This window comes from Miniopterus natalensis, chromosome 4 (genome assembly GCF_054644295.1).
Source record: "Miniopterus natalensis isolate mMinNat1 chromosome 4, mMinNat1.hap1, whole genome shotgun sequence".
NCBI lineage: Eukaryota > Metazoa > Chordata > Mammalia > Chiroptera > Miniopteridae > Miniopterus > Miniopterus natalensis.
In genome coordinates this window covers 15,146,491-15,174,176 of record NC_142084.1, presented here as the reverse complement: position 1 = coordinate 15,174,176, position 27,686 = coordinate 15,146,491, and the positions used below count along the sequence as shown (strand labels likewise).

General features: G+C 41.5%; 1 protein-coding gene and 1 pseudogene across 5 annotated transcripts; both read left to right on the top strand.

Moving 5' to 3' along the window:
* Positions 1–4,867: 4,867 nt before the first annotated feature.
* On the top strand, positions 4,868–24,203 carry RNF14 (ring finger protein 14). Of its 5 annotated transcripts, none has more exons than XM_016205562.2 (9): positions 4,868–4,974; positions 8,353–8,480; positions 9,707–9,876; positions 11,216–11,367; positions 14,408–14,935; positions 15,824–16,052; positions 18,629–18,801; positions 20,579–20,709; positions 22,807–24,203. In XM_016205562.2, the coding sequence occupies exons 3-9, from the start codon at positions 9,723–9,725 to the stop codon at positions 22,862–22,864; spliced, it is 1,425 nt and encodes a 474-aa protein (XP_016061048.1). In that variant the 5' UTR covers positions 4,868–4,974; positions 8,353–8,480; positions 9,707–9,722; the 3' UTR covers positions 22,865–24,203. The 5 variants fall into 5 exon arrangements, with proteins under 5 accessions (XP_016061048.1, XP_016061045.1, XP_016061046.1 ...); XM_016205559.2 differs by having other exon boundaries at positions 8,353–8,526; XM_016205560.2 differs by lacking the exon at positions 4,868–4,974 and adding an exon at positions 5,263–5,420 and having other exon boundaries at positions 8,353–8,526.
* LOC107531486 (small ribosomal subunit protein uS2 pseudogene) lies at positions 6,337–7,926 on the top strand (annotated as a pseudogene).
* Positions 24,204–27,686: the final 3,483 nt, after the last annotated feature.

The window sequence follows — 27,686 nt, the reverse complement described above, 5'->3', positions numbered from 1 at the left end:
TGGGTTGTCTTTTCACTTTCTTTACTGTGTTTTTTTAAGCATAAAAGTTTTAAATTTTGATGAATCCAATTTATCTATTTTTTTCTTTTATTGCTTTTGCTTTGATGTTATTTCTGAGAAACTATTGCCTAATCCAAGTTCATGAAGATTTATTCTTACATTTTCTTCTAAGAGATTTATACTTAGTTTTAATTCTCACATACACATCGTTGATCCTTTTTGAGTTAATTTTTGTATATGGCATGAGGTAGGGAACATGTAATTTTAATTCCTGCTCAGGCTCTTAATAATCATGTGCCCCTTGGTAAGTTCTTGAACCTCTCTAAGTTTCAGTTTCCTCATTTATAAAGTGGGAATAACAAATAGTACCTAAATCATAAGGTTATAGTGAAGACAGACAATGTACGTAAAGCACTTAGCGCAGTGCTTGAAGTACCCTAATTGCTTGGTAAATGTGGTATAGTTATTATTGTTTTAAAATGAACAATGAGAGAAAAAAACCAGAGATTCCAAGCTGGTGGTAGACTGAGTGGAAGCTACACTGATACTCTCCCAGGACCAAACTGAAATTACAACTAAAATATAGAAAAACCATCCTGAATAATCAACTGAAGATGAGCTGGAGCGCACCCTCATAGCCCAGGACCTAAAGCGGAGACCACACAGAGACTGGTAGGAAGTGTGGACCCACGAGAGGGCTGGCTGGGCTCCCACAGGCAGCAGCTGGAGGTCCAGAGGGATATCTCAGCTGTGGGGGTTCCCACTGAGAACCCTGGGGCTTAAACTCCAAGCTGGGCTCCCCAGCCTAGAGCACTGGAACTGAGAAAGGTGCCCACATAACATCTGGCTGTGAAAAGCAGCCGTGTTTCTCTCTGCCAGGGAGATACGGCTGGAAATGCAGGCACCCTCTTAAAGGGCCAACACACAAAGTTTCCTGTGCAGCCACTCACCTTGGGCTTTGGCAGAAGGAGGGCAGAGTAGACTGGAGCAGTGTGAGAAGAATCCGGGTTTCAGGCTCTGGAAAGAGAGTTCAGGGGTGGCCATCTGGAATCCTGTGCTGGGTGATTCCCCCATACTGCCGAGGACATCTTTCTCAGGCAAACCTTTGCCAGCCAGGCAGCTTTTGCCTGGGGGAGAAAGCAATTGCCCTGCCCACTGGAAAAACCTCTCACCCCACCCTGTGTTGTTTATGCCTTGCTGTAGTCTACAGCCTGAGGCTTATTAAGAAACTGAGATCAGACTTAGCTGGTTTGGCTCAATGGCTAGAGTGTAGTCCTGCGGACTGAAGGATCTTGGGTTTGATTCCGGCCAAGGCATGTACCTCGGTTGCAGGCTTGATCCTTGGCCCAGGTCTGGGCGAGTGCAGGAGGCAACCAATCGATGTGTCTCTTTTACATCGATGTTTGTCTCTCTCTCTAGCCCTCCACTCTCTCTGAAAAGGAATGCAAAAAATATCCTCAGGTGATAAAAAAAAAAAAAAAGACTCAGCTTGCAGAGAGACTGGTGCCCAGACTGGGGCCAGGGGTCAAGCCTGCAACCGAGGTACATGCCTTGGCCAGAATCAAACCCAGGACCCTTCAGTTCGCAGGTAGAGGTGGACCTCTGGGTGCCTTGAGTCTTTCCCTGATCTGCTTCTGGACCCAGGGCTTAGGAAAAGCAGACTTTGGTGTGCGTCTTGGTCCTGTCCAAATGTATCCAGCTCCAGCGGAGGGAACAACAAGCTCCAAAGAGGGTACTCAAGGCCAATCACAAACAGTGTGTGACATTGGTTTGTCTGATATTGGCCTGCACCAGAGACCCTCCAAAAGACTGAGAGTCCTAGCAGATCTACCTAATACATAGAAACAAACCCAAATAGGCAGCCAAAATGGGGAGACAAAAAAACAAGCCCCAAATGAAAGAACAAGAGAAGTCTCCAGAAAAATAACTAAATAAAATGGAGATAAGCAATCTATCAGATAAAGAGTTCAGAATACTGATTATAAGGATGCTCAACAGCATGAGGAAAAGATATGCAAACTATGAAGGAAATGAAGAATGACATAGCAGAAATAAAGAATACATTGGAAGGAATAAACAGCGGATTAGAGGAAGCTGAGGATCGGATCAGTTAATTAGAAGACAGGGTAGAAAAAAAATCACTCAATCAGAGATCCAAAAAGAAAAAACAATTAAAAACAGGAGGATAGTTTAAGAGAGCTGTGGGACAACATGAAAAGTAACGATATTCACAACATAGGAGTGCAGGAGGGGAAAAGACTAAGCAAGGGATAGAAAATTTGTTTGAAGAAATAATGGCAGAAAACTTCCCTAACCTGGTTAAGAAAAAAGTCACACGAGTTCAGGAGGCACAGAGAGTCTCAAGCAAGAAGAACCCAAAGAGGCCAACACCCGGACACATCATAATTAAAATGACAAAAACTCAAGACAAAGAGAGAATCTTAAAGGGAGCAAGAGAAAAGCAATCTGTTACCTACAAAGGAGCGCCCATAAAGCTGTCAGCTGATTTCTCATCAGAAACTCTACAGGCCAGAAAGGAATGGCATGAAGTATTCAAGGTAATGCAAAACAAGGATCTGAAAACAAGACTACTCTATCCAGCACAGCTATCATTCAAAATAGATGGTGAAATAAAGAGCTTCCCAGACAAAAAAGGCTAAAGGAGTTTATCACCACTAAACCAGCATTGCAAGAAATGTTAAAGGGACTGCTGTAGTAAGTAGAGAGAGAAACATAGGCAGAAAGAATTAAAATGGCAATAGATAGGTACCTATCAATAATAACCTTAAATGTAAATGGATTAAATGCTCCAATCAAAAGGCACAGGGTAGCTGAGTGGATAAGAAAACATAACCCAAGTATATGCTCTCTATAAGAGACCCACCTCTGAACAAAAGAATCACACAGTATGAGAGTGAAGAGATGGAAAAAATTTTTTTATGCAAATAGCAGTGAAAAAAGAGCTAGGGCAGCAATACTGGATATCTAACAAAATAAACTTCAAAATGAAGACCATAAAGAGAGACAAGAAAGGTTATTACATTAATATTAAAAGGATCAATCCAACAAGAGGATATAACCCTGATAAACATATATGGACCCAATATAGGAGCACCTAAATTCATAAAAAATCTTCTGGAGGACTTTAAGGGAGAAATAGACAGCAATACAGTCATAGTAGGGGACTTTAACACCCCACTGACTTCACTGGATAGGTCTTCCAGACAAAAATCAACAAGGAAACAGTGACCCTAAATGACACACTATATCATGTGGATTTAATTGACATTTATAGAACATTCCACCCCAAAGCTGCACATTCTTCTCAAGTGCACATGGGACATTCTCAAAGATAGACCACATGTTAGGACACAAAACAAGTATCTACAAGTTCAAGGAGATTGAAATCATATCAAGCGTCTGCTTGGATCACAATGGCATGAAATGAGAAATCAACTACAATAAAAACACTAAAAAACATTCAAACACATGGAGGCTAAATAGCATGTTATTAAACAATTTCCTCCAAAAATTAAATATGGAACTGCCTTTTGACCCAGTGATCCCACTTCTAGGAATATATCCTAAGAATCCTGAAACACTAATCAGAAGGAACTTACGCACCCCTATGTTCACAGCAGCACAGTTTATAATAGCTAAGACATGGAAACAGCCCAAGTGCCCATCGGTAGATGAGTGGATAAAAAAGCTGTGGGACATTTACACCACGGAATACTACGCAGCTGTAAAAAAGAAAGGATCTTTTATTCTTTGGGACAGCATGGAGGGACCTGGGAAATACTATGCCAAGCAAAATAAGCCAGTCAGAGAAAGACAAATATCACTTACAAATAAGCCAGTCAGAGAAAGACAAATATCACAAATGATCCCACTTACATGTGGAATCTAAAGAACATAAGAAACTGATGAACAAAATAGATTAAGTGACATAGAAGCATGGAACAGACTGAGGAATCTCAGAGGGAAGGTGGGTGGGTGGGGAGAGATTAACAAAGAACTTGTATGCATAAATGGTGATGGAAGGAGACTTGACATGGGGTGGTGAGCACACAATACAGTATACAGGTGATGTATAATTGTACCCTTGAAACCTATATAATTTTATTAACCAATGTCACCCTAATAAATTAAATAAAAAATAAAATAAAATGAACAATGAGTAAATACTTTCATCATGGAGGCGCCAGGAAGACGGGCAGCGTTTCTAAGAAGGCAGTTGGGATCAGAGGAGGGAGAGGAAGCTTGCTTACGTCTCCTTGGAGGAGCAGGTCTGGGATTGTTACGGGAGTGTCAGCCCACATAGGCGGCTGCCTCGCGATCGCCTCTGGGATTGGTAAAAATTGAATTCCCGGGCCCTATCCTCGAACTAATGCAAGCAGCCCGCTGGGCGTGGGGTCCCAGGTACGCGTTTGCGTGCACTTCTCCACCCGCGCAGTGCTTTGGCGGGGCGGTGGTGGGAGCGACGGTGGCCCCGCCTGCAGCGCCGCCTTCGGCCTGAGGGGGGCGGCCGAGGGGCCGGGGCGGCCACGGCGCCTGCGCAGAGCCGTCATCACGCCGGGGCTGCCCCAGCCGGATCCACCTGGCTCAGCTGACAGCTCCTAAGGCGGAAGAGGCGGTGCGCAGGTTGAGCAGGGCGTCTCCAGACCTGCGGGGCCAGAGGCTTTGAGGGGCCTCGGGGTAAGGGCGGAACCTTCGGGCCCGGCGCGGTGGGGCCGCCGGAAGGTACGGTGGGGACTGCGCTCCGTGCGCGCGACACGGAGAAGGGCAGCCGGGCCGGGGCCGCCCAGAGGGCTTCAGCCCCCCCCAAATTGTCCGGCCCGGCTAAGGTCCCCGGGGCGCTCAGAGAGGGAAGGGTGCAGGCCCTGCTTCTCCCGGACCTCGCGCGGCCGCGCAGAGCCTCCGTGTCCAGGCGCTGGGGCAGGCAGCGAGGCTCGGGCCTGCTGCCAGCTGTAGGTGAGTCGCACAGCCACGACTCTGCCCGCTGCTTGGCGAGGTGGAGGGGCCGGCGGGGGCGCGCTGATCCCGGGCCCGGGCTGGCGCCGCCTCTGGAGTCCCGCCGTGCGGCAGGGGAGGCGGAGCGGGATTTCCCGGGCCGCGGGGAACGGGCGGAGGAGGGGCTTCCCTCACCGGCGTAGCGGTTTCCGGTTTGCCAAAACTAATGTTAAACTGTAATTATTTCTTATCTGGTGGTGCCGGGGCTTATCCTGGTTCCTGTGTTACAGGTGAAGAAACAGGGTGGTCTGAATCCAGATTTAGTATATATTAGCTGTGTGGCCTTGGGCCGGGAAAGGACTTAAAATGTCCTTCCTCTCATCTGTGTAATGGAAACAGTGGCAGGACTTGCTTCACGGGTTGTGGGAATCTAACGGGAGTGAATGCGCTTAAAGGGCTTACACGAGGTAAGAGCTCACCAAGTGTTATTGTTCTTGCTGGTTTTATTTTTGTTTAGTTATTGACATAAGATTTCTTTTTTTAAAAACTGAATTTATTGGGGGTGACATTGGTTCACAAAATCATAGAGATTTCAAGTGTACAGCTCAATAAAACATCATCTGCACACTGCATCCTGCGTCCATCGCCCCAAGCAAAGTCTCTTCCCGTCCCCATTTTTTTTTTTTTTAAATATATCTTCATTGATTTCAGAGAGAGAAAAGAAGAGGGAGAGAGAGAGAGAGAAACAGCAATGATGAGAGAGTCATTGATCCAGCCTGCAACCCGGGCATGTGCCCCAACCGGGAATCGAACCCCCATCGCCTGGATCCTAAGTCGATGCTCAACCGCTGAGCCACGCCCGGCCGGGCCGTCCCCATTTTTTACCCCCCTTTGTTCACCTCTCCGCTCTTGCTGCTATTGTGAGGACCAACCCAACCCCTTGTTTCTAGTGGGATGTGGCAGAGAGAGCAGTTACTGAATCTTATGATTCTGGCCCCCCATTTCACTGCATCTCACTCCAGTTCACTTCTAATTTTTTTCAGTGTCTAATGCAAGGCACTGCCAGATGCTGAGAGCAATACACAGATGCTAAAACTTGATTCTTGCCCTTAAGGAACTTATGCAATCTGGTAGGAGAGGAAGTGCAAACTACTGTAATGCAAGGTGGGATGTGGCAGTGTCATAGAAAAGTTACAGTAAAAAAGTTTGCTGGAGTTTTAAAGACAGGCATGATGTCTAATTAGAAATTTCTGCAAGGAGTAAGGGCTTTGGCGGTGGTCTGGAAGGCTGAGTGGATAAAATCAGAGGGAAATGTAGGTCAGGGACCTGAATTAAGGGAGTGGGACCCCCATGGCAGTTTCAGAAGCTGGGGTCTGGTGGGGTAGGTCATGAGGAACTGTTGATGAGAGACACTGCTTGGAATAGATCTCAATCCTAGCTGCAACACGAGATGGCCTGGAGAGGTTGGTTAGCTACTGATACCTGATTTAATTGCTCAGATTATTCTAATATGCAGACAATATGGAGAAAACTAATCTAAAACCAGAAACTATAAATTCATGTCTCATCCCACTTATAAATGTTTAGGAAGAAACAAAGCTTAATTATGTTAAGCTTAATTACTACATCTGGTAAAATTGTTTACAATTAAATAAAGTAATTTGAAAGGACCTAATGCAGTACATAATAGTTACTCAATAAATGTAAATTAATTCTGAATTTAATTTTTAGCTTATTTGGGAGTCATACATCTGAGAATTTGGTTTTCATATTTTTGCATATAATTTTGGGGTGTTCGTAGGAGTCTCCACAACTCATCTGTGGACCATCCTCTTCTTCCCCCATTTCCAGCTCAGAAGTCTGGCTCTAAAAGCTTTTAGAACAGAATTTAGCCTTTCCTCTCTACCCTGAGAGGGGCCTATACATCGTTGTTCTTGGTTCCCATGTAACTTAAAGGGAAACTTGCACGATGTCGGGAGCCCTAGATTTCTTGCAAATGGAGGAAGATGTCCTCAAATTCCTTACAGCAGGAAACCACTTAGGTAGCACCAGCCTTGATTTCCAAATGGAACAGTACATCTACAAAAGGAAAAGTGGTGGCCACTACATCATAAATCTGAAGAGAACCTGGGAGAAGCTTCTGCTGCCAGCTTGTGCCATTGTTGCCATTGAAAACCCCACTGATGTCCTTGTATTGTCCAGGAATACTGGCCAGCGAGCTGTGCTGAAGCTTGCTGCTGCCACTGGACCCACTTCTATTTCTGGGCACTTTACTCCTGGAACCTTCACTAACCACATCCAGGCAGCCTTCTAGGATCCAAGACTTGTGGTGGTTACTGATCCCAGGGCTGACCACGTCTCTCACAGAGATGTCATGTTAACCTGCTGACAGCCACTCTGTGTAACACAGACTCTGCGCTCTGTGGACATTACCATCCCTTGCAACAAGGGAGCTCTCTCAGTGCGTCTCACGTGGTGGATGCTGGCCTGGGAAGTTCTGCGTATGCATGACACCATTCCCCATGAACACCCATGGGAGGTCATGCTTGATCTCTGCTTCTACAGAGATCTTGAAAAGGAAGAGTAGGCCACTGCTGAAAAGGCTGTGACCACGGAGGAATTTCAGGGTGAATGGACTGCTCAGCTCCCGAGTTCACTGCTCACCCGGAGGTCACTGGTGTGAAGGCGTGCAGGTATCCTTTGCCTATTCAGCAGTTTTCTACTGAAGACTGGTCTGCAACCCCCACTGCTCAGGCCACTGAATGGGTAGTTGTTCACTACTGAGTGGTCTTAAGCTGTTCTTCCACAAACTCGTAAACAGAATGGAAATAAGGTTGATGGAAAATAAACAGTTTCTAAAAAGAAGAAAGTTTGTCTGTGTGTGAACATGTGCTAGCACTTTTAAACATCCTGCTGTCATGCTTAAATTACCTAACGTGGAGCATCCCTGGCAGGATTAATTCATTAGCAGGTGAGAGGAAGAAATGGAAGGGGATAGGAAATGAAAGACTAGAAGCAGCAGAAGAAAAAAGGAGAAACAAAACCCCACAGAAGATGTTTGTCAAGGGATGCGGTATGCTGTCCTCTCGTGACCCTGACATTCCTCCTGAGCTCCACCCAGGGCTGAAGCCTGTAAGATAAGACCTCTCTCATGACCCTGATGGTCCTTCTCAGCTCCTCCCAGGGCTGAAGACTGTCAGATAAGACCTCTCTTTGCAGTGGACTTGTAAATGCCCCTTTAACCACAGGGCTCATTTAGGCTGTTCTAGGAGAGTAGTATGCAGATAGAGATTAGGATTGACTCTGTTTGGATGTGTTTGATTTATGTGGCAATGATGGAAATTCAGAATTAAAATTTGGAGAGGGTGCTAACACCATCTTTTGTGTTTTTTTCTGCAGATGGCAGGATTTCTATAGTATATCTAGTATGAGTTCCACATCTTGGCCTCTTACCCAACTTCAGCAGTCTCATCTCCACCATCTGGAGAATAAATGGGATATTTGCATGAATTCCAGACTGAACTGAAGTAGGCTGCAGTGTTAATATTCTTTTCTTCTGGTTGTTATTAACAGGTACTAACTGACCTCAAATGGAACATGTCACTGTGTCTTAGATAAGCGTGTAGCATAAGCAGAACCATTATCATCTGCTGGAACAAAATTATTATTTGAAAGTGGAATTATTTTAAATGAATTTGTCTAAATTTTGTAGTGTCACCTTTTATAATGTGAAAAACCATGTCCTAACTTTTTAGTTTTGTACATTTAAATTAAAAAAGTTTTTGGTTGAGGGGGAGCATATTTGCAAATGCAGTTATAGTCCCAATATTTTAATTGGCAGAATGGTAATTTTTTGTTTGATTAAATAATTTTCATTACATATTTTTTTCACATTTAAATTATATGAAATTGTGGTGCATCTTTTAGTCACTGTGATTAAAAAGCACTGATTCACGCTTTAATTGCAGCATATTTGTGTTACCTAAAATAATGGTAAATTTTAAAATTGATTTGACAAAATCTGGTATTATTTCCAAAATTTAATGTTATTTTGCTGCTTCCTCCTTTATCTAACTCTCTTATATAGTATCTGTGCCTATCACATTCTCTAGAACAGGGTGTTCTGAACTGGGAGTAGTTTTGCCCCCTGGGGACATTTGGCTATGTCAAGATATTTTTGATTGTTACAACTCTTCAAGGAAAGGGATGCTGTTGGCATCTAGTGGGTTGAAGCCAGGGATGCTGTTACACATCCTATGTGCACAGGACAGCCTCCCACAACAAAGAATTATTTATTCCGAAATATCAGTAGTGCTGAGGTTGAGAAAACCTGCCTTAGAGATTCCTACGGATTTTAAAAATTCATTTATTTTTTAAAAGTTTATCAAATATACTTTGACTCCTTTTGTGGGCAAAGCACGTTGCTAGGTTTAGTGGACAAGTAAAAGTAATTTGTGATTTGTCCTTTCAAAAACTTTTATTTAATTATGCTTTTTCCCCCCAAATCAGTCATACTAACTGATAAAGTCAGCAGTTAGAAGCACCACTGTTATTCTTTTTGAAAAAAAGACTGTTACTATTGCAAAGCTACTAGAATATTAGACATGCCTGTCATTTTTTAGCCTACCAGAATAATGAGAATATTGAATAATCCTTTGCACTTGTTTGTGAGGAACTTTGTTGTTGTTGTTGCCACTAGACTTTCCCATCTCAGCCTTTTCTATTCTTAACTGATTTGAATGATTGTCTTCAGCTCCTCAGAAAATTAAATGTCGTCAGAAGACCGAGAAGCTCAGGAGGATGAATTGCTGGCCCTGGCGAGTATTTATGATGGAGATGAATTTAGAAAAGCAGAGTCTGTCCAAGGTGGAGAAACCAGAATCTATTTGGACTTGCCACAAAATTTCAAGATATTTGTGAGCGGTTAGTTAATAATGTTCTCTTCGATTTTTCTAAATAAAGGTTATTCTCAATTTCTTAGTGAAACCTGAATTTTTTTTTCCCGATTACAGTTTACATTCAGTATTATTCTGTATTAGTTTCAGGTGTACAGCTAAGTGGTTAGAAAATCATGTACTTTACAGAGTGGTCCCCCAACGCTTCAAGTACCCACTTGGCCTGGTGCATATATTTCCTATGTTGTAATCCCCATCTCTGTAACTGTTCTGGAACTACCAATTTATACTGCTTAATCCCTTCATCTTTTTCACCCAGCCCTCCTCCCTCTCTCCCCTCTGACAGCTTTCAGTCTGTCTGTGTGTCTGTGAGTCTGAAACCTAATTTATCACCTTATGCTTCTAGACATTGGCGATAGATGGTATTATTACAATTTAATGCATATTTCTGTTTTAAGTGAAAATTGAACTGGGAGGTAAACAGTTTTCAGTTTGATTCCACTTTTTGACCATTGAATTTGGGATATTATCCTGCATATTCCATGTATCCTAACCTTCTAACTAGAAGTTTATCAGCCATGAGCCATTGGCTATTAAATAGGGATAAGAAAAGAGGAGATGAAATAATGTATGTGAAAACACTTGGAAGCTTTAAAGTACTATGGTGTTTGTTAATATTATTTGGTTTCCAGAATCATTTAAACTACCATAAACATTTGACATATGCTATTACTCTGTGACCCTTTGCTTCAGAAAAAACAAACAAAAAAGTGCTTTATTTGATACAAACATTTACAGAAGACTTTGATGCACACTTTCTCAAATGTTTCTACTATTAAGGCACTGAGAAAAGAAAGTGTGATAATTTAAAACGAAACTTTGATTGTGAGGATGTTGTGTACTGTACCTTGTCCTCAAGCCTGAGATCATTGTGTTGGCACAAATTGTCTCATCTATGATTCATGGGTAGTTGATACATGCTGGTCTAAGTAGGTCATGGCTCTTTGATAGAAATAAACATTCTTTTCTCTAGATTGTGTTTTTAATCATCTGTAAAACAACAACAAAAGAAAACATTGTGTATCACTTGCTCATTAGTGTTAGGAATTGTACTCAAAAGTGTATACAAGAATAACTTGTGTATCTTCATGATAAATTTCATGGTGCTTAGTAGATTTTTCAAGGGCTTACAAGATTTTTTTTAAAGGTGGTGGCTACGAAGTTAAAATTAGGAAATAGAAAGTGCTTTGGGGGAGGGTTTTTATCCCCTTAACAAAAGCATTAAGTCTTTCTTGAGCATTGCTCAACAGTAATGGACACTCAAGTGTTGACCAACTGATCCTGTCTAATTTTTGTTTTTGGTTCAGGCAATTCAAATGAGTGTCTCCAGAATAGAGGCTTTGAATACACCATTTGCTTTCTGCCTCCACTTGTGCTGCACTTTGAGCTGCCACCAGATTATCCATCCTCTGCCCCACCTTCATTCACACTTAGTGGCAAATGGCTGTCACCAACTCAGGTTAGACCCAAGACTTAATTTCTCCTATCCATTTTTAGAATCTTAAAAATTCATCTTTAATTGAAGACTACCTTGATCTTGATTGACTTCAGTGCATGAAGAACAGATGGTTTTGATTTTGTAATTTTCCCCCTTGCATTCATGAATCCTAATGTTAATGAGTTGAAAATGTTTGGTGTTTTAGAAAGGAATGGCAGTAATTAAAATGATTAATCACTATGAGTTGCAGTGGGAGTAATTTCTAATCAAGTCTATTGTTTCTTGTTTTGCTATTTTCCCATTTAATCTGTATTGTGATGAAACTATAAGGTCCTCCTCATTTTCCTTAGATGTTAGAATTACTCTTTTTTTCTTAGTTTCTAATCCATTCCTTAAAGAAAGACTTAACTGTAATTAGAAGGACTACACTGATCTAATGTAGTGAGAATAAACAAATGTCCTAAGTAAACATAAGAGGTGCTTTTATTTTTGAAGATCTTTATAATAAGAACAAGTAATTGTTGACTGGTCTCTCACTGAGATATAGTTACACACAAATAGAAATGTGTGTGATTCCTATAGCTAGCTCATGAAGGCTCGAGACCTTATGAACCGTTATTTCTTCCGGATTATATGTCCTCTTCTAGCAACAACCTTAACTCTTTTTTTTTTTTTTTTTTTTAATCCTCAGCTGGGGATATTTTTTCCATTGCTTTTAAGAGAGAGTGGAAGGGAGAGAGAGAGAGAGAAAAACATTGATGTGAGAGAGACACATAGATTGGTTTGCCTCCCTCACGCGCCGGGTCCTGGGCCAGAGATGGGGCCTGCAACCGAGGTACGTGCCTTTGGCTGGAATCGAACCCAGGACCCTTCAGTCCGTGGATCAACATTCTAACCATTGAGCCAAACCGGCCAGGGCGGACCTTAACTCCTGATTGAGACATAAATATGACTTGAAGCTAATATAGAGTGTTCTCGGTAGATAATGGATCAATAGCAGCTACTTTTCTAGAAGTCATGATGAAGATTGATAGGTTGATATATAATAAGACAAAAGCTGTCAGGGTTACTGACCTTAAGGAACAGCTTGTCAGTTTTTCCTTTTTGATCATGAGTTTTATCAATCCCCCACTTCCCCATGCCGCAACAGTCTAATCTTTAGATGAGAATGCTTTTATAAAATTGAGCTCACAATTGAGGTTTAAAAACAAAATTAAACTGAAAAAAAAAAAGATAATACACATAGAATAAAAAGGAATATTACCTTATATTCTAATAGCTGTGCCAGAGGCAATACATGCTATACAGTGGATTATTTGCCCACTTCCCAGTATTAAAGCATATTGGACATTTAGATCACTGATAGTTGACTACATTATTTAGATATTTATAGTCCCATTTCTCAAGAGAGCTCTTGATAAATGCATATGCGCACACACACACACACACAGAGTACAACACGAGGATAGATTAATAGGGCGTGTGGCTGTAGTTTCAGATTCCATCCTAATAGAACCTACTTAATGCTGGGTTTGGAGGGTGTGGGGAGAGGAGAGGTGTTACTTTATGACGTAGCTAAAATTACAGTAAGATTTTCTATCAAATAAAAATTTTGTGTATATAATGATATTTAACTGGTCTCTTATGCTCCCTCTTGGTTTAGTTGTTGTTTGTTGCTGGGCCCTAACTCCTTGGCATTGTGAATTTCACCTGTTGATAGTGAAGTTGGCACGTGGACCGGTCTTTCACTGAATTGGGCTTGGTAAACAGAAGGGAAGTAGGTTTAGTTTCCTGGTATTTTCCATTATTCCTCCCCAGTTTATATACATGCACAGTCTCTCTCGTTTTCTTTTCCCTTTCTGCCTGCCCCTTTCTCACATTCATGTACATCCCAGATCCCTCTTTGAGAAGGGGCTGGGGAGGAAGAGGAGGGAGGTGAATGGCTTCTTCACTGGATTTGGTGGCTCAAGTAGAACTCTAAGCTTCCCTTTTAGTGTTTATTCCATTTTGTAGCTTTTAGCAGGTTTCTAAAAAGTGTGGTTGATCTTACAAGCATATTCACGTAAATGTGGAAGAGCATTAGTGGTTTAAGTTCATGCCTGTGTAGGGCTGAGTGAGCAGCAAGGAACAGAAGATGTGGTCCTTGTTCACTTGTTACTTAAATCTACAAACTTGGTTTGCATCTGGAAGGCCTTTTTTTTTTTTTTTTTTTATGTTTACCTAAAAAGAAAAGCTGCTTGTAAGTCCTGAGCTCTACTTACAAATACTTCACATTTCTAATGGAAAGTCCTCTTATATTTGTCATTTAAATAGAACAGACTGGTTTTAAGGTAGGAAAGTTGAAATAGTTTAAACTTTGGTTGCTTAGCTTAGAAAGTTTGAACTTTTCCTATAGCAGCCAACTCACGTTGCAGGTTTGTAATCATGTCCAGGCTCAATATTGGTCTGCCTGCTGCATTAACCAGGATCTGGTATAAGCCCAGATTACTCAGTTAAAACCAGCTTGTAAATCTGAATAACAGGACTCTGAGGTTGGATCCTGTTACTGATTCTTTTCACATGAATTCACTTTTTGATAGGGCTGAAAGAATTAATTTTAAAACCTTTAAACTGTTTTCTTTCTAACCGTTATTGCAGGGTACTTACAGGGCCAGGACTCCACAGGAATAGAAACAGCTCATTTTATAACTGGATCTCTTTCTCCTACATGAGTTATATAGCAGTAACACAAGAACAGTTAAAGAACAGAGAAAGTCCTCCATTCAGCGGTGCATATGTAAACCTAGTTCTCCGTGTTGTGAGGTCATACCATCTCTCTTGTTTTCATGCTACTTCCTCTAGCTTCTGACTTTGTTTTCTACTGTGGCTCATGGTTGCTGAGTAGTTTAATAAGTGCTCCGATGAGAGTATTAGTGCTGTTTTGCAGCACAGTTTATCACAGCAGTAAAATGAAATCATTTTAGGAAGTGTGAGAGCCGAAGTTAAAGATTTCAAGGGAAATCAGGAGTTGAAGGCATCTTGGTCTTTCCAAACTCACCAGCATCCTCGTGTTTTCTCCTAGCTGTCTGCTCTCTGCAAGCACTTAGACAACTTGTGGGAAGAACACCGTGGCAACGTGGTCCTGTTTGCCTGGATGCAGTTTCTTAAGGAAGAGACCCTGGGGTACCTGAACATTGTCTCTCCTTTTGAGCTCAAGATCGGTTCTCAGAAAAAAGTGCAGAGAAGGACGGCTCAAGCCTCTGTCAACACAGAGCTAGATTTTGGAGGAGCTGCTGGATCTGATGTAGACCAAGAGGAAGTTGTGGATGAGAGAGCTGTGCAGGATGTGGAATCATTGTCAAGTCTGATCCAGGAAATCTTGGACTTTGATCAAGCTCAGCAGATAAAATGCTTTAATAGTAAATTGTTCCTGTGCAATATCTGTTTCTGTGAGAAGCTGGGTAGTGAATGCATGCACTTCTTGGAATGCAGGCATGTGTACTGCAAAGCCTGTCTGAAGGACTACTTTGAAATCCAGATCAAAGATGGCCAAGTTCAACGCCTCAACTGCCCGGAACCCAAGTGCCCTTCGGTGGCCACTCCTGGTCAGGTAACTCTTTACTGACAGCTGCATCCTAATTTTCTTTCACAAAGGGAGACATTTCAGGAATTTCCTTACTAGAGCTCAGGAGGGCATTCTCACGTTGTGGAGCCAGCCCACAAGTTGTTTCACTGTATCAATCAAGAATGCTATGGTCTTACTTTACCATTTAAGCATACATAAATGCTTCCTTTGCTGGCCTCAGAATGGGCAATTCTTGGCAGGGGTGAATGTTGAAAAGGTACAAAGTAATTCTGGTGACTTTGTATATTTACTAGGATGCCATAGACCTTGGAGAATCACTAGCTGCCTTTTGGGTGAGGTTGGGATCTGAAAGGGATATCTCTTGGAATAGTTAACTGAATCATTTACAGACTTTAACATAAGGACAGCCTGGTTGGTGTGATTTATTTATTTTTTAATCACATTTATTAAGGCATAAATGTACCTACTTAAAGTGTACAGTTTGCTTAGTTTCTTTTTTTTTTTTTTTTTGGCCTACTTGCTCTTTTTAATTAAATTTTATTTTTAGAGAGCAAGGAAGGGAGAGAGAGAAACACCGATTTGTTGTCCCACTTATTTATGCATTTATTTGTTGATTCTTGTATGTCCCCTAACCGGGGATTGAACCTGCAACCTTGGCGTATCAGGATGGTGCTCTAACCAACTGAGCTACCCAGCCAAGGCCAGTTTACTTAGTTTTGGCAAATGTGTAGGTCCATGTAACCACCATCCCAGTCAGGATACAGACTTGCCATACTTAGTTTGATCTTGAAGTGAGGGAGAGTGGTTTAATTTATGTGCATCTGATTTGCACCAGCAGCCTAAGAATATCCTCAGGATCAGAACTGGTTGGAAAATTACCAGACCTATGTGTTTTTAAATATTTTCCTCCAGGTCAAAGAGCTAGTAGCAGCAGAGTTATTTGCGCGTTATGATCGGCTTCTTCTCCAGTCCACCTTGGACCTGATGGCAGATGTGGTATATTGTCCCCGCCCATGCTGCCAGTTGCCTGTGATGCAGGAGCCTGGCTGCACCATGGGCATCTGCTCCAGCTGCAATTTTGCCTTCTGTACCTTGTGCAGATTGACCTACCATGGCGTCTCTCCGTGTAAGCTCACTGCAGGTAAGTTGTAACTGTGTGAACTCAGTTCCCCTGTCCCCGATCCCCCCACTAAAAAAACCTTAAACTTATCACTTCAATTTTTCATTTGGAAATGTTCATTCAACAGATGTTTTTCTGTTAGTTACTGTCCTAGCTTCTGTGGATATAGTAGTGACCAAATGCTCTCATGGAACTTACATTCTAATGGAGGAGACGGGCAAACAACATAAATAAGAATATCAGATGGTAGTAAGTGCTAAGGAGGAAAAAAATAAATCGAACAGGATATAAAATGTTCTGAAGAGGAAGGAGCTTGGGATTTTACTTTGGGAAGCCAGGGGAAGCCTCACTGGCAGAGTGATTTGAGTAAAGACTTGAAGGAATTAAGGGAACAAGTCATGCAGATATCAGAGGAGAACAGTCTCGGGAAGCAATGACAAGGTAATTTTTATCTGTGAACATGAAATAGCATTAATCCTGGCTGGCAGATGCATAGCTGTCACTCTTGTTTCCATGGCACATATGTCTGATCATTCATCAAGTGCTTTCTCATTGATCTCAGGGAGGCCTCAGAACCTTCCTCAACACAGCACTTCAGAAAGCCACCCTCTGTTGAAGTAGGCACAGGGTGTGGAACCTGTTTGCCATTCCTGATCTAGATAAGAATTGAGAAACCAGGCCCTTGACAGCGGTTTAACTGTACTCTGGTGACTTAGTTTTTCTCAAACTAAAAGGCATGATGATAATAGCCACTCTTAGGGTTGCTGTAAGGAAGAGATGCTCTGTTGTAGTGCTGCTCAGAGTTGTTATACTGGCCTGTGGGAAGGTAAATAGAGAAATTGAGAGTTAGGATTCGAAACTTCTATAGCAGTGTCACAGTAATTTTCCTCAGTCAAGTCTAATAAAAATTAAGGCTTATATTTTTTGTCTTTTTACTTTTATTTTTCTAATAATTCATTTGATTATACTTTTCAAAAGTATTGGTCAGAGGTGGGGAGAAAAACTAGTCTTCACCATAGATAATTTGAGAACAGTGGGCTAATACACGTGAGATGCAGAATGGTAACTGTTAAAGCCATTGTTATTTAGGTACTAGTTGGTACTGTTAGCGTTGTTATCTCCAAGCAAGTACCCTGGGAGGAGGATGAGTAGATTCTTCCAGGCCCTAGAGCATAGTCTTTTAGTGGGTCCGGGCAGATGGGACGGAACACTCACCACAGCGGGATTATAAGCCATTTCTTAGATTTCTGTAACTTTAGCATTGAGAGGCTAAAGTACATTTCACATGTTTCACAGCATTTGAGGAAGAAATCGAAGGTAGGCTTGGGGGCTTGAGCAAAATTTGGCATGTCATTCTCTCTATCATATTTATATACATGCTAGATATTACCACATAAAGTATATGAAACACTAGCAAGTTTATTATTTTGAGAACATTAGAGCAATAATCTTTGTCCTTAAGATGTCTAGGAACACAAAACTGTTTCTAATTATTAGAGGCATAAAAATGACAGGATAAAAAGATACATGTTTCCTACACCTAAGCAGAGGTGATGGAGCGTGGGAATGCACAGTGCAGAGGCAGGGTTCACAGGTGAAGGAAGAGTGCGGTAGCATTCTGTACCAGAAGATGGCCACTGCATAAAAGGGCGATGGTGCTCTAAATATGAGGAAAATAAACTAATAAATAACTACAACGTTGTTGAGAATCTTTAATTGGTCCCTGTGTTGGAAAATTAAGATAATAGGATTGTAACTAAAGCCTTCGTCTATGAGTAAAGCCTTTAGGAATGGCTATTTGTTTAAGAGATAAAACAACAGAAACCAGGTTGAAGAATGTCAAGGGGGAAAGTTGGCAGGAGGGACTTTTTCAGTAGCTGTGGGTGGCAGATTTTATTCACTGACTTATTTTTAAGATACCGACAGTTAGTCTTTGCTCTTAAGTCAAAGGCACTTTTGTTTATTTGGTAGGCCTTGTTATTATCAAGTGGTGAATGGTGCTGACTTAGTGGAAAATCAGTGTCTGTTTCAACCTCTGCGTTTTTTAGATAAGTCAGTCTTTATGAGACTGACGCCCTAACTACTGCGCTAACGAGGCACCTAGATAAGTCAGTCTTTAACTGTATACTACTAGTTGCACAAATATATCAACGTTAATACATTAAAAATCAAAGGAAAAAGATAACCTATTATTCTACCACCTTTAGCAAGTCCAACTTTTCTAGTTGGAGGATTCCTTTTTGTTCTTTGTCATTTGTGCATGTCTAACATTTACCTAGTTATAACCTAAATATGCTTTTTTCTGGATTCTATAATGAGCATTTTAATTGAGCTGTAGCTATCCTAATGATAAGTTTTTAATAACTGAATATTATGTCATAAATGGCTCTTTCACACATAATTATTCCCTTGGACATTTAATTTGTTTGTCATTGTTATGAGCACTTCCATGCATATAACTTTACTTTGGATTATTTCCGTATGATAAAGTCCCAGGGATAGCATTATTGAGTAGTCAAAGGCTAAGGCCATTTTTAATAGTTTTTCATCAGCATTGCAAAGTTGTATAAAAGTTAATTTTCCATTTCACTTTCTAGAGAAATTAATAGACTTACAGAATGAGTACCTGCAAGCAGATGAGGCCACTAAAAGATTTATGGAACAGAGGTATGGTAAGAGGGTGATTCAGAAGGCACTGGAAGAAATGGAAAGTAAAGAGTGGCTAGAAAAGAACTCAAAGAGCTGCCCATGTTGTGGGACTCCCATAGAGGTAAACAGACTTCCAGGCATATTACTATTGTCTCAAGAATACTATTAATTTTATGACTAATTAAGAAAATATTTTGGTACTTACTAAACCTTCTTACTGGGACAATGCAAATTCACCGAAGGGTCTTGGGTTCGATTTCCAGTCAAGGGCATGTATCTGGGTTGCAGATTCCATCCCAGGCCGGCCAGTCAGGGCTCATGCAGGAGGCAACCAAGCAATGTGTGTCTCACACATTGATGTCCTCCCCTCCTGCCCCGCCCCCTCCCACCCCCTCAAAAAAAGAAAAAAATCAATGGAAAAAATATCCTCGGGTGAGGATCAACAAAAAATATATATATATTGTTATCAACCTTGTATGTAGACGTCCCTTTTCAAAGTGCTTTCATACAGTGACAATTGTTCTCACATTATATGCCCTCTTAAAATTGAATGGGTTATGAGGAGGCCATACTAGATCCACAATAAACCCTAATTCATCTTTGTCATTAAAAAAAAGATCATGCCTGACTTCTCCTCAGAACTATTTATCCTGGAATTTAACACACCTGTTTAACAAGTATATGCTTAGGAAATGGAGACATTTTCCCATGAATCTGAGCCAAAATAGATAAATCTAATTGCCTTTTTGACAAAAATCTTAGTATGTTTTAAAATCGAATATATCTTTGTATCTGATTCTACTGTTTCAGTCCATTACAGTAATCCTCCCTTATCTATGAGTGATATGTTCCAAGACCCCCAGCAGATGCCTGAGAATAGTACTGAATACTATGTATGCTATGTAACAAAATAGAATAATTATAATTATATACTATAATAAAAGTTATGTGAATGTGGTCTCTTTCCATCAAAATATACTGTACTCACTCTTCTTAAAATGATGTGAGATGATACAAAATGAGGTGACTTGACTAATATAGGCATTGTGGCATAGCGTTAGGCCATTATAGGAGTTGCTTGAATACAAGTGCCGTGATATGAAAACAGGCTTATGGGAAGGGAAGATTCACGCCCTTGTTGGGGCGGTGCAAGATTTCATTTCTCTACTCAGAATGGTGCACAATTTAAAGCTTATGATTGTTTATTTCTGGAATTTTTCATATAATGCAGGGTGAGGCAAAAAGAGGTTTTATTTACAGTTGTTTATATGGAAAATAATACAATAATTAATAAATAATACAAGGATAAACTGTGTTTTATGTACTCACAACTGTAAACCTACTTTTGCCCCACCCTGTATTTTTGGACCATGGTTGACCGTGGGTAACAAAACTGCAGATAAGGGGGAACTCCTATATATCTGAGCCGAACCTGGTGGTTTTTCCCTTATTATTCCATTAAGGAAACTGACATTCTGCCTAACCAATTTAACCACTTCTGACATGCCTCAGCCATATGATAGAGTGGAGAACTTGATACCAAATGTTTTCTTAGATTTATGTAAAAAGTTTAAAATCATACATGTTAAATCCAAACACTTTAATATTAATCCAACTACATGTTCCACATACAGTATAGTACATATTTGGTTTGTATCCTGAGTTTATCAAAAGAGAACTTGCTAAGTATCTAGTTGTAGGAATACCTGCTAAATATTTCCTGTTTCACTTGTAATGCAAAAGAGTAGGCGGTAAATAGCTATCACTGTGTTACCGCATAGTTCAGCCCAGTTTGAGAGAAGGGACTAGGAGCATGCTGTCCTGAATCTTTTTGGCATGTGCATTTCTCTTTTGCTTTTACAGCCATGATATTTTTCTCTTTGTGTCTTTCTCACCAGAAATTAGATGGCTGTAACAAGATGACATGTACGGGCTGTATGCAGTACTTCTGCTGGATTTGCATGGGCTCTCTCTCTAGAGCAAACCCTTATAAACATTTCACTGATCCAGCTTCCCCGTGTTTTAACCGGTACGTACACCCAGAATTCCCTGGGCTCAGCAGCAGTTTTTGGTACTTGATTTGCAGACCACAGATCCAGTGTTTGACTTACTAGAGAATTATCTTACACATTTTCCCACATATCTGAATTTTCATATAATTTTCTTGAAAATGAGTTGTATGATGAAAATACACTATCTGGAAATTTCCCCTTTTTTATCTTTCTCAACTTTTTATAGTGAAAATTTTCTTTTCTTTTTTTAAATATATCTTTATTGATTTCAGAGAGAGGAAGGGAGAGGGAGAGAGAGATAGAAACATCAATGATGAGAGAGTCATTGATCGGCTGCCTCCTGCACACCCCCAGCTGGGGATGGAACCCGCAACCTGGGCATGTGCCCTGACCTGGATCTCTGGGATCCTAGGTCTATGCTCAACTGCTGAGGCACACCTGGCTGGGCTATAGTGAAAAATTTCAAACAGAAAAGTTGAGCCCTAGCCAGTTTGCTCAGGGGTTAGATCAGTGACTTGCAGAATGAAGGGTCTCGGGTTCGATTCCAGTTAGGGACACATACCTTGGTTGCAGGCTCGATCACCGGCCCAGGTTGGGGCTCGACCCAGAGGCAACCAATCAATGTTTCTCTCTCTCCCCTTCACTCTGTTTAAAAAAATCAGTGGCAAAAATATCCTTGGGTAAGGATTGAAGGGAAAAAAAAAAATATATATATATATATATATATATATATATATATTTTATTCAAGCACAGCTGCAGGCCTGATCCCCGGTAGGGGGTGTGCGGGAGGCAACTGGTTGATGTTTCGCTCTCACATCGATGTTTCTCTTTCTCCCTCTCTCTAAAAAAAGTTTAATGACAATTTCATATTATCATCTAATAAACATTTAAAACCTCCCAGTTATCCCTAAAGATATCTTTTAAAGTTGTTTTATTGGATCTAATCGAGTTCATTTTATTTACTTCTGTCTCTTTAGTCTCTTAATGTAAAAAGTTTTGCCCACCTTTTTTTTGTATGTGTTGAGGGATACATTGACCTTTTGAAAAGTCCAGACCAGTTGTCCTATATAACATCTTACCTTCTAGAATTTTGTTTCCCCACGGTTTCTTTTAACTCCTCTATTCTCTATGTTCTATAAACTGAAAGCTAGATCTAGACTGAAGTTGGACTAGATTTACACTAACATTTTTTACAAGAACACTTCTAAGTGATCTGTGGGGATTCCTTGGCACAATGTGAATATCCTGTTCTCCACCAGCTCCAAATTCAGCATCAGTTGATCAGATGATCTTTATTAATAGGCATCTGTATAGTACTTATTGTCATTGGTGCTATCAGGCTATAAAGGAAATTAAAGAAACAAGCTCTGCTCCTGAACTATTGGAACTCTGGTGTTGAAAATTGCTTAAGTTTTAGGTAACATAAGGGAAGAAAGACAAGTTGGCAACTATAAAACATTCTACAAATGGAGACTGCAGGGACAAGGAAGATAGAGAAAATGGAGTGATTAGCATAAAATAGAGTTATAGTGTCCTGAAAGAGTTCAACTGCTTCTAGATTGCTTGACTTCCCCAACCTTGGCATATTCCACATATTGTATACACTGAGTGTCAGTTTTGTGATACCCATCTTCCATTATTTATCTTGTCCCTAGAGAGTTTGTCTGGATCCTAAAAGGGCTAGTCTAGTAGTCTTTAAGGCAGCTTGTTCAGAGGGACCCATATTTCAGTTCTCATCAGTGGAAGATTAAAGAAGAGGAAAAGATAAAGATGTTATCAGAAAAGTACAGAAAGTGTTTTTGAGCCCTGACTGTTTTGGCTCAGTGGTTAGAGCATCACTCCTCGGACTGAAGCATCCTGGGTTCAATTTCAGCCAAAAGCACACACCTCGGTTGCAGGCTCAGTCCCCGGCCTCGGTTAGGGCTCAAACCAGAGGCGACCAGTCAATGTGTCTGTCTCACATCCATGTCTCCTCCCACATACTCTCTGAAAAGCAATGGAAAAAATATTCTTGGTTGAGGATTAAAAACAAAAAAAAGAAAGTATTTTTGGGAGAAGGAATGGAATTATAGTTTCTTCCAAGTTTATAACATTGTACCTTATATGCTTCCAGGTTGTTCCATGCTGTGGATGTTAATGGAGATATTTGGGAAGATCAGATTGAAGACTAGTTAATGCCTACTGCTCAAGATGTGGAAGTGAAGTGGTTTACCCTGATCTTTTGTTGAGTTAAAAAGTAACTTTGCAGGATATTTAGGGTTACTATCCATTCACTCTTCCAGTGTAGAAGATAAGGAAGAGCCAGGTTTATATTTTCATGTGGCACTACTGACTTAAGGCATGTTCATAGATTTTTCAGTGTAACATAATTGAGGAAATTGTAAACCAAAGGTTCAGAAAATGAAAACTAGAGAGTATTAAATATTATGTTCCCAAAGCTCTGAATAATTAAAAATTTAAATATTTATTTTCTTCCCCAAGCTTTAGGTAAGGAGAGGGGTCAAGAGTTCAACTTCTCAACCTTTTTATCTCTGAGAAGCATCCCTCTAAGACATTCTATGGGAGTCCCCTCAGTACGACTCCTTACAACCAACCGGTGGTTAGAAGCCTTATTACAGTTGTACCGAGAGCCTGATCTCACTTACTCCATGTTACATTCCTTCCAACCTAAATTTCTGCTAAGTTCTTTTTGGAGGGAGCCCTTTATAACTGACTGGATGGCCCAGTGTCATTTTGGTCTACTGCTTTTCAGAATAAAAATTTAGAATTTTAAGAATATTTTTTAATGCCATAAACAATGTGGATCACCTGATATTTGTCAGCGGCACATAGTTCACTGGTTTTGAGCCAGATCTGTTATTTAATGACAGTGGCTCAGAAAAACTTCAGCCCTGTTCAGCTGTCCTGAGCAGTAGAGCCTAGATTCAAAACAATGCCTTTCATCCTGCATTCTCTCCCTTTACCCTCACCCAGCCTTCTGTTGGTAAGGACAATTTTAATATCAACTCCATCAGCTCCTAGTTTTATTTCCTCTGCTGGAATAGGAGAAAGCCTAATATATTCCCAGGCTGAACAAGCTAAGCTTTCTTTAATTATGTGCTTTTTGAACTCCACACTACTCTAGTTCAATCCCCACTTTCTAAGTTCTTTTTATAGTTCTTCTCTAATGTGCTTTGGGAATTTGGTTTCCCACCTTTTTTGCAACAGCACTGTTTTGGGGATTTTGGCTTGCTTAGATCCCTATTTCTGGGTTTATTGGCTTTTTGAAAAATTGTCTTTCCTTTTGGTTTAGTGAGTGGTTTGGTAGCAAAATAAGATTTTTTTGAAAAAGGGCATATTTCAGCTGCAGCTGTGAAAATGTTTTTTTCTTCCTACCTTGTCACTGAAAATTGGGGAATCACTTTTAATTATTTTATTTGTGTGTATCCAAAGAGTCAGCAGTGACTGTTTCTGAACTGTCAATGAGGATGCTTAATCTTAAAAATAAAAATAATTTAAAAATTGTCTTATGATTAGAGCAGAGTTGCTGATATGTCTTTTGTCACCAAGGGCTTGTAGTCTTATTTTTGAATAATGTCCTAGAAATAAATGATCTTGTTAAAGGTTGGTATATCAAGAAAGTACATGAACAGAGAGTGTTGTACCTAACTTAATTTCATGAAGGCCAATTTTACAAGTGGACTGAGATTTTCCATAAATTGACATGAACCTCGTGGGTCCTTTTGGTGAGAGAGTTCCCTTTGCAGATTGCCAGTTCATCCTGCCCAAAACTAGTTTGAAGAGGCCGTGCTCTCTTGATTTTATGTAAAAGGTTTGGATCTAGAACTGGTAGATGAAAATAAGTTACTAAATGACTTTTTAAGTCAAAATAGAGATTTTGTGACATTTTAAGCTTGTGATTGAACTAACAGGCCTGCCTTTGTGAACTGAGAGCCATCTTGTCCCATTTATTTATTTATTTTTGTTGTTGTTTTATCTTTATTGTTGAGAGTATTACAGGTGTCCCATTTTTTCCCCCCAATCGACCCCCTCCTCTTCGCTCCCACCCCCTCCCCAGGCCTTCACCCCATTATTAACTGTGTCCATGGGTTAAACATATATGCATATAACTTCTTTGGTTAATCTCTTCCCACCCTCCACCCCCCTTCTCTCTTTACTCAGAAATATGATCGTCTGTTGCATGCGTCAATGTCTCTGGATCTATTTAGTTTGTCAGATTCTTTTGTTCATTAGCTTCTTCTTAAAGAAGACCCTTCAACTTTTCCTGTAGTGCTGGTCTGGTGGTGATGAACTCCTTTAGCCGTTTCTTATCTGTGAAGCACTTTATTTGACCTTCAATTCTAAATGATAGCTTTGCTGGGTAAAGCAATCTTGGTTGTAGTTCCATGTTTTTCATCACTTTGAATATTTCTTGCCACTCCCTTCTGGCTTGCAAAGTTTCTGTTGAGAAATCAGCTGACAGTAGTATGGGTGCTCCCTTGTAGGTAACTAACTGCTTTTCTCTTGCTGCTTTTAAGATTCTGTCTTTGTCTTTAACCTTTGGCATTTTAATTATGATGTGTCTTGCTGTGGACCTCTTTGGGTTCCTCTTGTTTGGGACCCTCTGTGCTTCCTGGACTTGTAAGTCCAGGGGAAGTTTTCTGTAATTATTTTTTTCAAATAGGTTTTCAATTTCTTGGTCTGTTTTTTCCCCTTCTGACACCCCAGTAATACAAATGTTGGGCCTCTTGAAGTTGTCCCAGAGGCTCCTTATACTATTTTCATATTTCTGGATTCTTTTTTCTTTTTGCTCTTCTGGTTGGGTGTTTTTTGTTTCCTCATGTTCCAAATTGCTGATTTGATTCTCAGCATCCTCTACTCTACTGTTGATTACATGTAAATTATTCTTCATTTCAGTTCCTGTAGCCTTCATTTCAAATTGGTACTTTATTATGTTATCGATTTTCTCAGTTATTTCCCTAATAGTCTGCTTAAACATCCTTATAAACAAAATTCTGAACTCTGTATCTGTTAGCTTGCTTGGATCTATTTCATTTAGTTCCTCTTCTAGAGATTTCTTCTGTTCTTTCCTTTGTGACATGTTTCTTTGCCTCCACATTTTGGCTGCTTCCAGGTGTTTGTTTCTGTGTATTAGGTAGAGCTGCTATGTCTCCTGGAATATGTAGAGTGGCTTTGTGTAGTAGGTGTCTTGTAGGGTCCAGCGGCTCAGCCTCCCCAGTCACCTGAGCTGGGCCTTCTAGGTGCTCCCCTGTGTGGGCTGTGTGCTCTGTCCTGTTGTAGTTGAGCCTTGGTGGCTGTTGGCGTCACTGGGAGGAATTGATCCCCAGGCCAATCAGCTGTGAGGACCAGCTGCAACTACAGCCAAAGAGCTGCTGTGCTGGAGACACCCCTATGGAGTAGGATTTACTTCAGTGGGGCTTTGGTGTTCACCAAGTGCGCTCCTTGAGTGTGTCACTCGTGGATGTGGTAGGGTTGTAATCCAGCGTGGTCGAGTCTGACCACCAGGTGCACTGTCTCTGGGGCCTCCTGGGAGGTGTAAAGTCAGCCTCTGCCTGTGCCTTGCCCAGGGCCACCCAGCATGAGCTACACAGCAAACCCTAGTTGGCTGCTACTTGTGCTGGGCTTGGAGGTGTCCAGGAGAGGCCATGCTATGAGCCAGTGCAGGCTGCCGCTAGTGCCAGGCCTGGGGCTGCTTATCTAGCTGCATGGGGCCCGCTGCTGCTTGTTTGAGAGAGGTTCGAGAGGCCACTTGCATAGAAAAGCCCCTGGAAATGGCCTGGATGAGCCTGCAGGTTGGGAGGGGCGGGACCTCCGGGAATCACGGGGCGGGGCCAAAGGTGAGTCAGGTGCTGGCGATTCAAACACGGCACCTGCCTGCCGGCTGTGTGCGGGGAGGACTCGCCACAGGAGCCATGGCCTCCACCAGCCCTTCTGCCTGGGAGGAAGCCGCCCCTCCACCTCTCGCCCGGATCTCAGACAGGTTAGTTCCTCCCCAAGTGTCCCAGGTCCCTTCAGGCTGCTGCCCGGCGCTGGGCTCAGAGGGAGCGCGTCCGAGTGTCTGTGCGTGGGCCCTTTGAGAGGAGCTGCTGGGGCTCCCGCAGCCTCCTCGACCCTCAGAGACAGTCCCTGCTGGTTTCACAGCCCGGAGTTGTGGGGCCGTCTCTTCCCGGCCCTGGAGCCCTGGGCTGGGGCCTGCTGGGGGGCTGGGACCCCTCTCTCTGGGAAACCTCCACCGCCGAGATTCCCTCCCGGGTTTACCCTGCGGCACCGGGTGTGGGCCCGTGGTGAGTCTTCGATTCAGCCCCGATCCGCCCGCGTCTCTGCCCCTCCTCCCGGTCTCGGTGCTCCTTCAGTTCCCTGGTTGTGGGGCTTCTGTGCAGCCAGATTGCAGGAGGCTCTGAGTGATGGTTCTGTATTTAGTTGTGATTTTGCTGTGGCTGCAGGAGGCGGCGGGTGCAGCTGTTACCTGTGCCGCCATCTTGTTTCTCTCCAACAAAGCGAAGTTTATTAGATCTACTGCAATGAGGGAGAACATCACCTTGATAGTCTCGGTGGTGTCTCAAAAAAGGAAATTAGGGCAGGGTATCCATGTGGCTTTAGGGCCTAGGATGAATCCCAATTTATTTTTTTTAAGTAATTTTTTTAACTTAAAGTAAATATACTTAAAATACATATCCCTTCCTGTTGAGAAGAATAGTAGAGAGAAGACTTGGCAGCCGTATTCCCAGACCTATAGCACTAACAGCAAGGTCATTTTTTAGTTGTAGAGAGTTCTAGTTTACATTAGATATTAATATACTTACTTTTTTGTTGTTAAGAGAATTAGAGTTAATCAGATATGATAATCATAAAGCCATTCGTGTGGCTCCCTGCTTTGGAAGGGAATTTTACAGTTATTGGCTGAAATTTTGGAGATCCCAAGTAGTAACTTTGCCATCAGCACCAGCAGCAGGTGGCAGCAGTTCCCATGTTATAAAAGTTCAGTAAATGGTT

Excerpts from the sequence above, each read along its gene's own strand:
- RNF14 (XM_016205562.2), top strand. The coding sequence starts at position 9,723 with ATGTCGTCAGAAGACCGAGAAGCTCAGGAGGATGAATTGCTGGCCCTG. Across the intron at positions 11,368-14,407 it reads AATGGCTGTCACCAACTCAG|CTGTCTGCTCTCTGCAAGCA; the intron begins GTTAGACCCAAG and ends GTTTTCTCCTAG. Across the intron at positions 16,053-18,628 it reads TCCGTGTAAGCTCACTGCAG|AGAAATTAATAGACTTACAG; the intron begins GTAAGTTGTAAC and ends TTCACTTTCTAG.